General features: G+C 38.0%; 1 protein-coding gene across 1 annotated transcript in view; it reads left to right on the top strand.

Annotated features, from left to right (window-relative positions):
- Nucleotides 1–18,135, top strand: part of CACHD1 (cache domain containing 1) — a gene marked incomplete in the record, with an annotated part of 574,801 nt that overhangs the window by 136,274 nt on the left and 420,392 nt on the right. The window contains 1 exon segment of the mRNA XM_053693675.1: nucleotides 3,108–3,170. Coding sequence (XP_053549650.1) covers nucleotides 3,108–3,170 — 63 coding nt within the window.

Genomic DNA, 18,135 nt, shown 5'->3' on the forward strand with positions numbered 1-18,135 from the left:
GGCTTATGTGTTTCCACCCTTCCCGCTGCTTCCTCGATTGATTGCCAAAATCAAACAGGAGAGAGCATCAGTAATTCTAATAGCACCTGCTTGGCCACGCAGGACTTGGTATGCAGATCTAGTGGACATGTCATCCTGTCCGCCTTGGTCTCTACCTCTGAGACAGGACCTTCTGATACAGGGTCCATTCAAACATCAAAATCTAACTTCTCTGAAGCTGACTGCTTGGAAATTGAACGCTTGATTTTATCAAAACGTGGTTTTTCTGAGTCGGTTATTGATACCCTGATTCAGGCTAGGAAGCCTGTTACCAGAAGGATTTACCATAAAATATGGCGGAAATACCTATACTGGTGCGAATCCAAAGGTTACTCCTGGAGTAAGGTTAGGATCGCTAGGATATTGTCTTTTCTACAAGAAGGTTTAGAAAAGGGTTTATCAGCTAGTTCATTAAAGGGACAGATTTCAGCTCTGTCCATCTTGTTACACAGACGTCTGTCAGAAAATCCAGACGTCCAGTCCTTTTGTCAGGCTTTAGCTAGGATCAAGCCTGTGTTTAAAGCTGTTGCTCCACCATGGAGTTTAAACTTAGTTCTTAACGTTTTACAGGGTGTTCCGTTTGAACCCCTTCATTCCATTGATATAAAAATGTTATCTTGGAAAGTTCTGTTTTTAATGGCTATTTCCTCGGCTCGAAGAGTCTCTGAGTTATCAGCCTTACATTGTGATTCCCCTTATCTGATTTTTCACTCAGACAAGGTAGTTCTGCGTACTAAACCTGGGTTCTTACCTAAGGTAGTCACTAACAGGAACATCAATCAAGAGATTGTTGTCCCATCCTTGTGTCCAAATCCTTCTTCAAAGAAGGAACGTCTTTTACACAATCTGGATGTAGTTCGTGCCCTCAAGTTCTACTTGCAGGCAACTAAAGATTTTCGCCAAACTTCTTCCTTGTTTGTCGTTTACTCTGGACAGAGGAGAGGTCAAAAAGCTTCTGCTACCTCTCTCTCTTTTTGGCTTCGTAGCATAATACGTTTAGCCTATGAGACTGCTGGACAGCAGCCTCCTGAAAGAATTACAGCTCACTCCACTAGAGCTGTGGCTTCCACTTGGGCCTTTAAGAATGAGGCCTCTGTTGAACAGATTTGCAAGGCTGCAACTTGGTCTTCGCTTCATACTTTTTCCAAATTTTACAAATTTGACACTTTTGCTTCTTCGGAGGCTATTTTTGGGAGAAAGGTTCTTCAGGCAGTGGTTCCTTCTGTATAATGAGCCTGCCTATCCCTCCCGTCATCCGTGTACTTTTGCTTTGGTATTGGTATCCCAGAAGTAATGATGACCCGTGGACTGATCACACATAACAGAAGAAAACATAATTTATGCTTACCTGATAAATTCCTTTCTTCTGTTGTGTGATCAGTCCACGGCCCGCCCTGTTTTAAGGCAGGTAAATATCTTTTAAATTATACTCCAGTCACCACTTCACCCTTGGTTACTCCTTTCTCGTTGTTTCTTGGTCGAATGACTGGGACTGACGTAGAGGGGAGGAGCTATATGCAGCTCTGCTGGGTGAATCCTCTTGCATTTCCTGTTGGGGAGGAGTTATATCCCAGAAGTAATGATGACCCGTGGACTGATCACACAACAGAAGAAAGGAATTTATCAGGTAAGCATAAATTATGTTTTTACCTCTGTGATTACCTTGTTTCTAACCCTCTGTAGACTGTTCCTTATCTCAGTTATATTAATACACTTTTTAGTTCTGTGATTACCTTGCATCTAAGCCTCTGCAGACTGCTCCTTATCTCAGTTATATTAATATACTTTTTACCTCTGTGATTACCTTGTATATAAGCCTCTGCAGACTGCCCCTTATCTCAGTTATATTAATATACTTTTTACCTCTGTGATTACCTTGTATCTAAGCCTCTGGAGACTGCTCCTTATCTCAGTTATATTAATATGCTTTTTACCTCTGTGATTACCCTGTATCCAAGCCTCTGTAGACTGCCCCTTATCTCAGTTATATTAATATACATTTTACCTCTGTGATTACCTTGTTTCTAACCCTCTGTAGACTGTTCCTTATCTCAGTTATATTAATACACTTTTTAGTTCTGTGATTACCTTGCATCTAAGCCTCTGCAGACTGCTCCTTATCTCATTTATATTAATATACTTTTTACCTCTGTAAATTACCTTGTATCTAAGCCTCTGCAGACTGCCCCTTATCTCAGTTATATTAATATACTTTTTACCTCTGTGATTACCTTGTATCTAAGCCTCTGGAGACTGCTCCTTATCTCAGTTATATTAATATGCTTTTTACCTCTATGATTACCCTGTATCTAAGCCTCTGCAGACTGGTTATATTAATATCCCTTTTACCTCTGTGATTACCTTGTATCTAAACCTCTTCAGACTGCTCCTTATCTCAGTTATATTAATATCCCTTTTACCTCTGTGATTACCTTGTATCTAAACCTCTGCAGACTGCTCCTTATCTCAGTTATATTAATATACTTTTTACCTCTGTGATTACCCTGTATCCAAGCCTCTGTAGACTGCTCCTTATCTCAGTTATATTAATATACATTTTACCTATGTGATTACCTTGTATCTAACCTCTGCAGACTGTCCCTTATCTCAGTTATAGTAATATACTTTTTTACCTCTGTGATTACCTTGTATCTAAGCCTCTGCAGACTGCTCCCTTATTTCAGTTCTTTTGACAGACTTGCATTCTAGCCAATCAGTTCTCACTCCAGGGTAACTTCACGTGCATGAGCTCAATGTCATCTATATGAAACACATGAACTGATGCCCTCTAGTGGTCAAAATACATTCAGATTAGAGGCAGTCTTCAATATCTTTGAAATTAGCATAGGAACCTCCTAGAATTAGCTTTCAACTAAGATTATGAAGAGAACAAAGCAAAATTGGAAAGTAGTTTAAAATGACATTCCCTATTTAAATCATAAAAGTTTTTTTGGACTTGACTGACCCTTTAATGCCCCTTTTTATTTATTGTAAAGACAAAGTAACTGTGTAATTTTTACTAATTTAAAATTGTGCTATATTCATTCATTTTTTTCTTTGCTTTACAGAGCATATTTGACAAATCTTTTTATACGGAGAAGATTTCAAATGGAGAAAGTGAAGTTCAGCAAGTAAGTAGCAAATAAATCTAAACTTGCTAGCAGATAATTGCACACAGTGCTGAACACAGAAATAACTGCCTTGGTGCTATAGTGACCGTGGGAAATAAAGTGATAGAAAAGATAGAAGTCAAATGGAGAAAATGCACTGTGCACATAAAGTCCTTGTGTAAAGAAAGATAAATAAACCTTTAAATGCCTCTGATATAAATAGGAAGCTTCCACAAATGCTTAAGCAAAGTGTATCCAATAGTGGCATCTTGCTTACAGTTAAAGGGATATGAAACGCACATTGGTTTTCTTTCATTGATATCTTTATTTGAAAAAGCAGGAATTTAATTAAGCTTAGGAGCTGGCCCGTTTTTGGTTCAGAACCCTGGGTAGCGCTTGCCAATTTGTTGCCCTACCCAGGTGCTGAACCAAAAATGGTCTGACTCCTAAAATTCCTGCTTTTTCAAATAAAGATACCAAGAGAACAAAGAAAAATTGATAATAGGAGTAAATTAGAAAGTTGCTTAAAATCGCTGCACTATTGGGTTTCATTTCCCTTTAATGCTCCTGGTAGCTTGTGATTGTTTAAAGCATCAGAAGCATTATCTTTTCTGTATATTTAATTTGATTTGTTTTGTCTGTTTTATGTATCTATATTTTTTTTACCATAAGTTAGGCCCATTGTGCATCCCTACTCCCTGTACCCAGTGGGGTGTTTTACAACAATTTATTATTATTATATGTACTGCTTGTCATTTTATTTGCAATACGTTCCTTTGTTAGGCCTCAGGCGATTGTGCGAACGTCATTATCTCAGTCTATAGCTTTATACTTTGATAGAAATGCAGATCATGTGATATGTGACCACTCACCTTCAATAAGAAGACATCTGATCAGGGCTTCATTTGTATATTTACAGCAGTGTGCCTATTTTTTCAAGGGCAGGTCTATGCAGGGACGTGGATGCATCCTACAAACTAGTTGCTGCTGTGTGGAGCAAAGAGATGAGAAGTTGTCCCTTGTGTGATACGGAGATACTAGACTGCTTACTCACTGCTGTACATTGTGGTGCACAGTTGGGGGTATCTCAGCTATACAAAAAGCTCACATGACATCACAGTGCGAGACGTTTGTGGTGCACAGACGGGGGTGTCTCAGCTATACAAAAATCTCACATGACCTCACAGTGCGAGACATTTGTGGTGCACAGTCACACGGGGGTGTCTCAGCTATACAAAAAGCTCACATGACATCACAGTGCGAGACATTTGTGGTGCACAGATGGGGGTGTCTCAGCTATACAAAAAGCTCACATGACATCACAGTGCGAGACATTTGTGGTGCACAGATGGGGGTGTCTCAGCTATACAAAAAGCTCACATGACCTCACAGTGCGAGACGTTTGTGGTGCACAGATGGGGGTGTCTCAGCTATACAAAAAGCTCACATGACCTCACAGTGCGAGACGTTTGTGGTGCACAGATGGGGGTGTCTCAGCTATACAAAAAGTTCACATGACCTCACAGTGTGAGAAATTTGTGGTGCACAGACGGGGTTGTCTCAGCTATACAAAAAGCTCACATGACATCACAGTGCGAGACATTTGTGGTGCACAGACGTGGGTGTCTCAGCTATACAAAAAGCTCACATGACCTCACAGTGCGAGACATTTGTGGTGCACAGATGGGGGTGTCTCAGCTATACACAAAGCTCACATGACATCACAGTGCGAGACATTTGTGGTGCACAGATGGGGGTGTCTCAGCTATACAAAAAGCTCACATGACCTCACAGTGCGAGACGTTTGTGGTGCACAGATGGGGGTGTCTCAGCTATACAAAAAGCTCACATGACCTCACAGTGCGAGACGTTTGTGGTGCACAGTCACACGGGGGTGTCTCAGCTATACAAAAATCTCACATGACATCACAGTGCGAGACATTTGTGGTGCACAGTCTCATGCGTGGGTGTCTCAGCTATACAAAAAGCTCACATGACCTCACAGTGCGAAAAATTTGTGGTGCATAGGCGTGGGTGTCTCAGCTATACAAAAAGCTCACATGACATCACAGTGTGAGAAATTTGTGGTGCACAGACGGGGTTGTCTCAGCTATACACAAAGCTCACATGACCTCACAGTGCGAGACATTTGTGGTGCACAGATGGGGGTGTCTCAGCTATACAAAAGGCTCACATGACCTCACAGTGCGAGACATTTGTGGTGCACAGACGGGGTTGTCTCAGCTATACAAAAAGCTCACATGACCTCACAGTGCGAGACATTTGTGGTGCACAGTCACACGGGTGTCTCAGCTATACAAAAAGCTCACATGACCTCACAGTGCGAGACATTTGTGGTGCACAGTCACACGGGTGTTTCAGCTATACAAAAAGCTCACATGACCTCACAGTGCAAGACGTTTGTGGTGCACAGTCACACGGGGGTGTCTCAGCTATACAAAAAGCTCACATGACCTCACAGTGCGAGACATTTGTGGTGCACAGTCACACGGGTGTCTCAGCTATACAAAAAGCTCACATGACCTCACAGTGCAAGACGTTTGTGGTGCACAGTCACACGGGGGTCTCTCAGCTATACAAAAAGCTCACATGACCTCACAGTGCAAGACGTTTGTGGTGCACAGTCACACGGGGGTGTCTCAGCTATACAAAAATCTCACATGACATCACAGTGCGAGACATTTGTGGTGCACAGTCACACGGGGGTGTCTCAGCTATACAAAAATCTCACATGACATCACAGTGCGAGACATTTGTGGTGCACAGTCACACGGGGGTGTCTCAGCTATACAAAAATCTCACATGACATCACAGTGCGAGACATTTGTGGTGCACAGATGGGGGTGTCTCAGCTATACAAAAAGCTCACATGACCTCACAGTGCGAGACATTTGTGGTGCACAGTCACACGGGGGTGTCTCAGCTATACAAAAATCTCACATGACATCACAGTGCGAGACATTTGTGGTGCACAGTCACACGGGGGTGTCTCAGCTATACAAAAATCTCACATGACATCACAGTGCGAGACATTTGTGGTGCACAGTTGGGGGTGTCTCAGCTATACAAAAAGCTCACATGACCTCACAGTGCGAGACATTTGTGGCGCACATACGGGGGTATCTCAGCTATACAAAAAGCTCACATGACCTCACAGTGCGAGACATTTGTGGTGCACAGTCACACGGGGGTGTCTCAGCTATACAAAAATCTCACATGACATCACAGTGCGAGACATTTGTGGTACACAGTCACACGGGGGTGTCTCAGCTATACAAAAAGCTCACATGACCTCACAGTGCGAGACATTTGTGGTGCACAGTCACACGGGGGTGTCTCAGCTATACAAAAATCTCACATGACATCACAGTGCGAGACATTTGTGGTACACAGTCACACGGGGGTGTCTCAGCTATACAAAAAGCTCACATGACCTCACAGTGCGAGACATTTGTGGCGCACATACGGGGGTATCTCAGCTATACAAAAAGCTCACATGACCTCACAGTGCGAGACATTTGTGGTGCACAGTCACACGGGGGTGTCTCAGCTATACAAAAATCTCACATGACATCACAGTGCGAGACATTTGTGGTACACAGTCACACGGGGGTGTCTCAGCTATACAAAAAGCTCACATGACCTCACAGTGCGAGACATTTGTGGCGCACAGTCTCAGTTGTAGTTGTTAGCTGATATTTTAGTAGCCTAGTTCTAGGGTTAGAGTTAATCTCTTTAATACCAGAGGTTAATGCCTCGGTAGCAGTCTCTTGCTGCAGTGAAATTGTAGCACCAGCAACAGGGCATTCATGGTGATATGATGGCAGCAATATTGCAGGCTGGGTAATATTTGCAACAATGGGTTTGTCTTACAGTTGGATTAATGCATTTAGATTGGTATACAATTCTGCATTTGATTTATTAATGGAGATTGTTCATATAACTCATTTGTTGACAAAAGGTGGCTTCTATAAGTTATTTGGTGTATTGTGTAAAAGGTGTTCAAACGTAAGGGGCAGATACCATATATGTTAAAGGACCAGTCAACACTGTACATTTGCATAATCAACAAATGCATGATAAGAAGACAATGCAATAGCACTTAGTCTGAACTTCAAATGAGTAGTAGATTTTTGTTAAATAGATTGCAAAGTTATGTCTATTTCCACTCCCCCTGTACCATGTGACAGCCATCAGCCAATCACAAATGCATACACGTATAGTCTGTGAATTCTTGCACATGCTCAGTAGGAGCTGGCAACTAAAAAGTGTATAAATATAAAAAGACTCTGCACATTTTGTTAATGGAAGTAAATTGGAAAGTTTTTTTAAAATTGCTGCTTTATCTGAATAATGAAAGTTTAATTTTGACTTTAGTGTCCCTTTAAAGGGAGACAACAGGCTATAGTATGCTGGTGCTGTAACGTTGATTTCTGCGCTTACATGAGTACTGATTGTGGGTATGCGCTGTGCACATGGCATACTGCTAGTTAGCGCCCATGATGTAATCATAGAGATATGTATCAGGCATGTGCTCTTGTAATCATAGAGATATGTACCAGGCATGTGCTCATGTAATCGTAGAGATATGTACCAGGCATGTGCTCATGTAATCGTAGAGATATGTACCAGGCATGTGCTCATGTAATCGTAGAGATATGTACCGGGCATGTGCTCATGTAATCATAGAGATATGTACCGGGCATGTGCTCATGTAATCATAGAGATATGTATCAGGCATGTGCTCATGTAATCCTAGAGATATGTACTGGGCATGTGCTCATGTGATCCTAGAGATATGTACTGGGCATGTGCTCATGTAATCATAGAGATATGTACCGGGCATGTGCTCATGTAATCATAGAGCTATGTATCAGGCATGTGCTCATGTAATCCTAGAGATATGTACTGGGCATGTGCTCATGTAATCATAGAGATATGTACAGGCACGTGCTGATGTAATCATTGAGATATGTACCAGGTGTGTAATCATTGAGATATGTACCAGGTGTGTAATCATATAGATATGTACCAGGTGTGTAATCATATAGATATGTACCAGGTGTGTAATCATATAGATATGTACCAGGTGTGTAATCATATAGATATGTACCAGGCGTGTAATCATTGTGATATGTACCAGGCGTGTAATCATTGTGATATGTACCAGGCGTGTTATCATATAGATATGTACCAGGCGTGTAATCATTGTGATATGTACCAGGCGTGTAATCATTGTGAAATGTACCAGGTGTGTAATCATATAGATATGTACCAGGCGTGTAATCATTGTGAAATGTACCAGGTGTGTAATCATATAGATATGTACCAGGCGTGTAATCATTGACATATTTGTACCAGGTGTGTAATCATATAGATATGTACCAGGCGTGTAATCATTGTGATATGTACAAGGTGTGTAATCATTGTGTTATGTACCAGGTGTGTAATCATTGTGTTATGTACCAGGTGTGTAATCATATAGATATGTACCAGGCGTGTAATCATTGTGATATGTACCAGGTGTGTAATCATATAGATATGTACCAGGCGTGTAATCATTGTGTTATGTACCAGGTGTGTAATCATATAGATATGTACCAGGCGTGTAATCATTGACATATTTGTACCAGGTGTGTAATCATATAGATATGTACCAGGCGTGTAATCATTGTGATATGTACAAGGTGTGTAATCATTGTGTTATGTACCAGGTGTGTAATCATTGTGTTATGTACCAGGTGTGTAATCATTGTGTTATGTACCAGGTGTGTAATCATATAGATATGTACCAGGCGTGTAATCATATAGATATGTACCAGGCGTGTAATCATTGTGATATGTACCAGGTGTGTAATCATATAGATATGTACCAGGCGTGTAATCATTGTGTTATGTACCAGGTGTGTAATCATATAGATATGTACCAGACGTGTAATCATATAGATATGTACCAGGTGTGTAATCATATAGATATGTACCAGACGTGTAATCATATAGATATGTACCAGGCGTGTAATCATTGTGATATGTACCAGGCGTGTAATCATATAGATATGTACCAGGCGTGTAATCATTGTGATATGTACCAGGTGTGTAATCATATAGATATGTACCAGGCGTGTAATCATTGTGATATGTACCAGGCGTGTAATCATTGTTATATGTACCAGGCGTGTAATCATTGTGTTATGTACCAGGCCTGTAATCATTGAGAGATGTACCAGGCGTGTAATCATTGAGAGATGTACCAGGCGTGTAATCATTGAGAGATGTACCAGGCGTGTAATCATTGAGAGATGTACCAGGCGTGTAATCATTGAGAGATGTACCAGGCGTGTAATCATTGAGAGATGTACCAGGCGTGTAATCATTGAGAGATGTACCAGGCGTGTAATCATTGAGAGATGTACCAGGCGTGTAATCATTGAGAGATGTACCAGGCGTGTAATCATTGAGGTATGTACCAGGCGTGTAATCATTGACATATTTGTACCAGGCGTGTAATCATATAGATATGTACCAGGCGTGTAATCATTGTGATATGTACCAGGCGTGTAATCATATAGATATGTACCAGGCGTGTAATCATTGAGAGATGTACCAGGCGTGTAATCATTGTGATATGTACCAGGTGTGTAATCATTGTGTTATGTACCAGGCGTGTAATCATTGACATATTTGTACCAGGCGTGTAATCATATAGATATGTACCAGGCGTGTAATCATTGTGATATGTACCAGGCGTGTAATCATATAGATATGTACCAGGCGTGTAATCATTGAGAGATGTACCAGGCGTGTAATCATTGTGATATGTACCAGGTGTGTAATCATTGTGTTATGTACCAGGCGTGTAATCATTGTGTTATGTACCAGGCGTGTAATCATTGTGTTATGTACCAGGTGTGTAATCATTGTGTTATGTACCAGGCGTGTAATCATTGACATATTTGTACCAGGCGTGTAATCATATAGATATGTACCAGGCGTGTAATCATTGTGATATGTACCAGGCGTGTAATCATATAGATATGTACCAGGCGTGTAATCATTGAGAGATGTACCAGGCGTGTAATCATTGTGATATGTACCAGGTGTGTAATCATTGTGTTATGTACCAGGCGTGTAATCATTGACATATTTGTACCAGGCGTGTAATCATATAGATATGTACCAGGCGTGTAATCATTGTGATATGTACCAGGCGTGTAATCATATAGATATGTACCAGGCGTGTAATCATTGAGAGATGTACCAGGCGTGTAATCATTGTGATATGTACCAGGTGTGTAATCATTGTGTTATGTACCAGGCGTGTAATCATTGTGTTATGTACCAGGCGTGTAATCATTGTGATATGTACCAGGCGTGTAATCATTGTGTTATGTACCAGGTGTGTAATCATTGTGTTATGTACCAGGTGTGTAATCATATAGATATGTACCAGGCGTGTAATCATTGTGATATGTACCAGGTGTGTAATCATATAGATATGTACCAGGTGTGTAATCATATAGATATGTACCAGACGTGTAATCATTGTGATATGTACCAGGTGTGTAATCATATAGATATGTACCAGGTGTGTAATCATATAGATATGTACCAGGCGTGTAATCATTGTGATATGTACCAGGCGTGTAATCATTGAGGTATGTACCAGGCGTGTAATCATTGAGGTATGTACCAGGCGTGTAATCATTGAGGTATGTACCAGGCGTGTAATCATTGACATATTTGTACCAGGCGTGTAATCATTGACATATTTGTACCAGGCGTGTAATCATATAGATATGTACCAGGTGTGTAATCATATAGATATGTACCAGGTGTGTAATCATATAGATATGTACCAGGCGTGTAATCATATAGATATGTACCAGACGTGTAATCATTGAGATATGTACCAGGCGTGTAATCATTGAGATATGTACCAGGCGTATAATCATTGAGATATGTACCAGGCGTATAATCATTGAGATATGTACCAGGCGTGTAATCATTGAAATATTTGTACCAGGCGTGTAATCATTGAAATATTTGTACCAGGCGTGTAATCATTGAGATGTGTACCAGGTGTGTAATCATATAGATATGTACCAGGCGTGTAATCATTGAAATATTTGTACCAGGGGTGTAATCATTGAGATGTGTACCAGGCGTGTAATCATTGAGATATGTACCAGGCGTGTAATCATTGAGATATGTACCAGGCGTATAATCATTGAGATATGTACCAGGCGTATAATCATTGAGATATGTACCAGGCGTGTAATCATTGAAATATTTGTACCAGGCGTGTAATCATTGAAATATTTGTACCAGGCGTGTAATCATTGAGATGTGTACCAGGTGTGTAATCATATAGATATGTACCAGGCGTGTAATCATTGAAATATTTGTACCAGGGGTGTAATCATTGAGATGTGTACCAGGCGTGTAATCATTGAGGTATGTACCAGGCGTGTAATCATTGAGGTATGTACCAGGCGTGTAATCATTGAAATATTTGTACCAGGGGTGTAATCATTGAAATGTGTACCAGGCGTGTAATCATTGAGGTATGTACCAGGCGTGTAATCATTGAGGTATGTACCAGGCGTGTAATCATTGAAATATTTGTACCAGGGGTGTAATCATTGAGATGTGTACCAGGCGTGTAATCATATAGATATGTACCAGGCGTGTAATCATTGAGATATGTACCAGGCTTGTAATCATTGAGATATGTACCAGGCGTGTAATCATTGAGATATGTACCAGGCGTGTAATCATTGAGATATGTACCAGGCGTGCAATCATTGAGATATGTACCAGGCGTGCAATCATTGAGATATGTACCAGGCGTGCAGTCATTGAGATATGTACCAGGCGTGCAGTCATTGAGATATGTACCAGGCGTGTAGTCATTGAGATATGTACCAGGCGTGCAGTCATTGAGATATGTACCAGGCGTGCAGTCATTGAGATATGTACCAGGCGTGTAGTCATTGAGATATGTACCAGGCGTGTAATCATTGACATATTTGTACCAGGCGTGTAATCATTGAGATATGTACCAGGCGTGCAATCATATAGATATGTACCAGGTGTGCAGTCATTGAGATATGTACCAGGCGTGCAGTCATTGAGATATGTACCAGGCGTGTAGTCATTGAGATATGTACCAGGCGTGTAGTCATTGAGATATGTACCAGGCGTGTAGTCATTGAGATATGTACCAGGCGTGTAGTCATTGAGATATGTACCAGGCGTGTAGTCATTGAGATATGTACCAGGCGTGTAGTCATTGAGATATGTACCAGGCGTGTAGTCATTGAGATATGTACCAGGCGTGTAGTCATTGAGATATGTACCAGGCGTGTAGTCATTGACATATGTACCAGGCGTGTAGTCATTGACATATGTACCAGGCGTGTAGTCATTGACATATGTACCAGGTGTGTAGTCATTGACATATGTACCAGGCATGTGGTCCTAGTTTAAATTTTAAAATCTGTTTTTTTTAATGCACTTTACATTGCAGCTGTACAGAGGCGAAGCAACCACGTCATATGATTAAGTTTCATAGCTCTTTAATACTTTTACATATTGAATTGTTTGTGTTACCTGATTTGCATATTCTCATTTGTCCTTATTAAGTATATTTCCAAATCTTTGCAGCGATTTTGTGATGTTTTCCCATCATGTACTAAATGCGAATGCCCAGACGTAGTCATTAATAGCGTGACTGGAGCACAATTGTCTCATTGTAAGATTTTACCCATTTTCTGTCATGTCCTTACTTGAGAGAGATCATCACAAAAGGTGGAATGGAATTTTGTCTCATGATCCTGAGTTGTTTATTTGTACCCAAACCCTCTGGCAGTCAGCTTAAAGGGACATTGTACACTACATTTTTCTTTGCATAAATGTTTTGTAGATGATCCGTTTATTTAGCCCATGTAGGAGTGTTTTGTAACAATGTAAAGTTTTGCTTATTTTTTAATAACATTGTGCTGATTTTCAGACTCCTAACCAAGCCCCAAAGTATCAGATGTAGACCCAGGTCTAAAGCTTCCTGCTGCTATTGTTTGTGTAATCTGTCTTTTCATATGCAGGGGAGGGGGGCATGGTCTACTCCCAGTTCCTTTCACTGGGTGTCCCAGCATAACCTCATCAACACTGCTTTACTGATAGCTTCTATGTAAGTTTTTAAAAGGTTTTATAGTGGATTTTTATATTGGTATCTGTGTATATTATATATTCTTTATAGTAGTGTCTATTACTTGCAGTCATATGAACATTGGTGTATTCTGTCCCTTTAAGGGGAAAATGGTGTTGAGGGATGTGTGTGTATGTATATATGTGTGTGTGTATATATATGTGTTTGTGTGTATGTATATATATATATATATATATATGTGTGTGTGTCCTGCCCTGAGGAAGCCCCGTCTATCATTTGGCATTGTGGGTGAAACGATCAGGATCGTAGGCATTGGATCACAGACGCACATGTGACCAACCAGGAAGTAAGCACACAGTCCTACCACGCTGCAGTCTCAGCGTGCAGCATTCAACTGGCTCAGCAAACTGTTTCATGGGACTCAATTTACAAGGCAGTATTTCAGGAGGCAACCGGTAACAAACAGCGGACCTCAATTGTGGACACCTCCAGAATCAGATAAGTGCATGCTTATGGTTTAACATAGGAATATAGCTGCTTTCACTTGCAATATGGGGGGTTAGCCTGGACTGACTCCCACTGCTCATTTGGCTTGTTTGCTGCTTTCACACAACATCTTCAGCAATAAGAAGTACTTTGCTTTACTAACACGCATGCAGCTTTAGCAGCACTTATCCCATTTTGCATACCTTGGACTTATGCTAAGTCTGGCTGAAGAAAATACCGCTATATGTGGAAAATCATCCTGGTGTGATTTGTTTGTTTTCTTCAGCAATACACTCTTGTGAGAATTTTATCTCAATATATGCAGGCATCTCTATGTAAACTGCTGTGTCTCTATGTAACTGCTGTACTGAGGCAATTCATTATGGAGGATGTATTACTATGTTCCACTATCTATCTTATTGCTAATAACCATTGCAATAGTTATTCTTCATACTTGTATGTAACTCACTATCTATCTTATTGCTAATAACCAGCAATAGTTATTCTTCATACTTGTATGTAACTCACTATCTATCTTATTGCTAATAACCATTGCATTAGTTATTCTTCATACTTGTATGTAACTCACTATATATCTTATTGCTAATAACCATTGCAATAGTTATTCTTCATACTTGTATGTAACTCACTATCTTATTGCTAATAACCATTGCAATAGTTATTCTTCATACTTGTATGTAACTCACTATCTTATTGCTAATAACCATTGCAATAGTTATTCTTCATACTTGTATGTAACTCACTATTTATCTTATTGCTAATAACCATTGCAATAGTTATTCTTCATACTTGTATGTAACTCACTATCTTATTGCTAATAACCATTGCATTAGTTATTCTTTATACTTGTATGTAACTCACTATCTATCTTATTGCTAATAACCAGCAATAGTTATTCTTCATACTTGTATGTAACTCACTATCTTATTGCTAATAACCATTGCAATAGTTATTCTTTATACTTGTATGTAACTCACTATCTTATTGCTAATAACCATTGCATTAGTTATTCTTTATACTTGTATGTAACTCACTATCTATCTTATTGCTAATAACCAGCAATAGTTATTCTTCATACTTGTATGTAACTCACTATCTTATTGCTAATAACCAGCAATAGTTATTCTTCATACTTGTATGTAACTCACTATCTATCTTATTGCTAATAACCAGCAATAGTTATTCTTCATACTTGTATGTAACTCACTATCTTATTGCTAATAACCATTGCAATAGTTATTCTTCATACTTGTATGTAACTCACTATCTATCTTATTGCTAATAACCATTGCATTAGTTATTCTTCATACTTGTATGTAACTCACTATCTTATTGCTAATAACCATTGCAATAGTTATTCTTCATACTTGTATGTAACTCACTATCTATCTTATTGCTAATAACCATTACAATAGTTATTCTTCATACTTGTATGTAACTCACTATCTATCTTATTGCTAATAACCATTGCATTAGTTATTCTTCATACTTGTATGTAACTCACTATCTATCTTATTGCTAATAACCATTACAATAGTTATTCTTCATACTTGTATGTAACTCACTATCTATCTTATTGCTAATAACCATTGCAATAGTTATTCTTCATACTTGTATGTAACTCACTATCTATCTTATTGCTAATAACCAGCAATAGTTATTCTTCATACTTGTATGTAACTCACTATCTATCTTATTGCTAATAACCAGCAATAGTTATTCTTCATACTTGTATGTAACTCACTATCTATCTTATTGCTAATAACCATTACAATAGTTATTCTTCATACTTGTATGTAACTCACTATCTATCTTATTGCTAATAACCATTGCATTAGTTATTCTTCATACTTGTATGTAACTCACTATCTATCTTATTGCTAATAACCATTACAATAGTTATTCTTCATACTTGTATGTAACTCACTATCTATCTTATTGCTAATAACCATTGCAATAGTTATTCTTCATACTTGTATGTAACTCACTATCTATCTTATTGCTAATAACCAATGCATTAGTTATTCTTCATACTTGTATGTAACTCACTATCTATCTTATTGCTAATAACCATTGCAATAGTTATTCTTCATAACTTGTATGTAACTCACCCTCCAAATATCTATCTTATTGTAATAACCAGCAATAGTTATTCTTCTTACTTGTATGAACTCACTATCTATCTTATTGTAATAACCATTGATTAGTTATTCTTCATACTTGTATTGTAACTTCACTATCTATCTTATTGATAATAACCATTAAAATAGGTTATTCTTCATACTTGTATGTAACTCACATATCTATCTTATTGCTAATAACCATTGCAATAGCTATTCTTCATACTTGTATGTAACTCACTTATCTTATTGCTAATAACCATTGCATAGTTATTCTTAATACTTGTATGTAACTCACTATGTTTACTTATTGCTAATAACCATTGCAATAGTTATTCTTCATACTTGTATGTAACTCACTATCTATCTTATTGCTAAATAACCATTGCATTAGTTATTCTTCATACTTGTATGTAACTCACTATCTATCTTATTGCTAATAACCATTGCAATAGTTATTCTTCATACTTGTATGTAACTCACTATCTATCTTATTGCTAATAACCATTACAATAGTTATTCTTCATACTTGTATGTAACTCACTATCTTATCGCTAATAACCAGCAATAGTTATTCTTCATACTTGTATGTAACTCACTATCTTATCGCTAATAACCAGCAATAGTTATTCTTCATACTTGTATGTAACTCACTATCTATCTTATTGCTAATAACCATTGCAATAGTTATTCTTCATACTTGTATGTAACTCACTATCTTATTGCTAATAACCATTGCAATAGTTATTCTTTATACTTGTATGTAACTCACTATCTATCTTATTGCTAATAACCATTGCATTAGTTATTCTTCATACTTGTATGTAACTCACTATCTATCTTATTGCTAATAACCATTGCAATAGTTATTCTTCATACTTGTATGTAACTCCACTATCTATCTTATTGCTAATAACCAGCAATAGTTATTCTTCATACTTGTTATGTAACTCACTATTTATCTTATTGCTATTAACCATTGCAATAGTTATTTCTTTATACTTGAATGTAACTCACTATCTATCTATTGCTAATAACATTGCATTAGTTATTCTTCATACTTGTAGTTAACTCACTATCTATCTTATTGCTAAATAACCAGCATAAGTTATTCTTCATACTTGTAATGTAACTCACTATCGTATCCTTATTGCTCCCAATAACACCCCCCCATCTTCACCATAGTACCTATTCCTTCATACTTGTATGCCTACCTACTATCTATAGTTATTGCTTATAACCAGCATTAGTTATTCTTCATACTTGTATGTAATCACTATCTATCTTATTGCTAATAACCTTAGCAAATAGTTATTTTCATACTTGTATGTAACTCACTATCTATCTTAGTGCTAATAAACCATTGCATTAAGTTATTCTTCTTACTTGTTGTACTCATATCTTATTGCTAATAACCATTGCAATAGTTATTCTTCATACCTGTATGTAACTCACTATCTATCTTATTGCTAATAACCATTGCAATAGTTATTCTTCATACTTGTATGTAACTCACTATTTATCTTATTGCTAATAACCATTGCAATAGTTATTCTTTATACTTGTATGTAACTCACTATCTATCTTATTGCTAATAACCAGCATTAGTTATTCTTCATACTTGTATGTAACTCACTATCTTATTGCTAATAACCATTGCAATAGTTATTCTTCATACTTGTATGTAACTCACTATCTATCTTATTGCTAATAACCATTGCAATAGTTATTCTTCATACTTGTATGTAACTCACTATCTATCTTATTGCTAATAACCATTGCATTAGTTATTCTTCATACTTGTATGTAACTCACTATCTATCTTATTGCTAATAACCATTGCAATAGTTATTCTTCATACTTGTATGTAACTCACTATCTATCTTATTGCTAATAACCATTGCAATAGTTATTCTTCATACTTGTATGTAACTCACTATCTATCTTATTGCTAATAACCATTGCATTAGTTATTCTTCATACTTGTATGTAACTCACTATCTATCTTATTGCTAATAACCATTGCAATAGTTATTCTTCATACTTGTATGTAACTCACTATCTATCTTATTGCTAATAACCATTGCATTAGTTATTCTTCATACTTGTATGTAACTCACTATCTTATTGCTAATAACCATTGCAATAGTTATTCTTCATACTTGTATGT

The sequence above is a fragment of the Bombina bombina genome, chromosome 10 (genome assembly GCF_027579735.1).
Source record: "Bombina bombina isolate aBomBom1 chromosome 10, aBomBom1.pri, whole genome shotgun sequence".
Classification (NCBI taxonomy): Eukaryota; Metazoa; Chordata; class Amphibia; order Anura; family Bombinatoridae; genus Bombina; species Bombina bombina.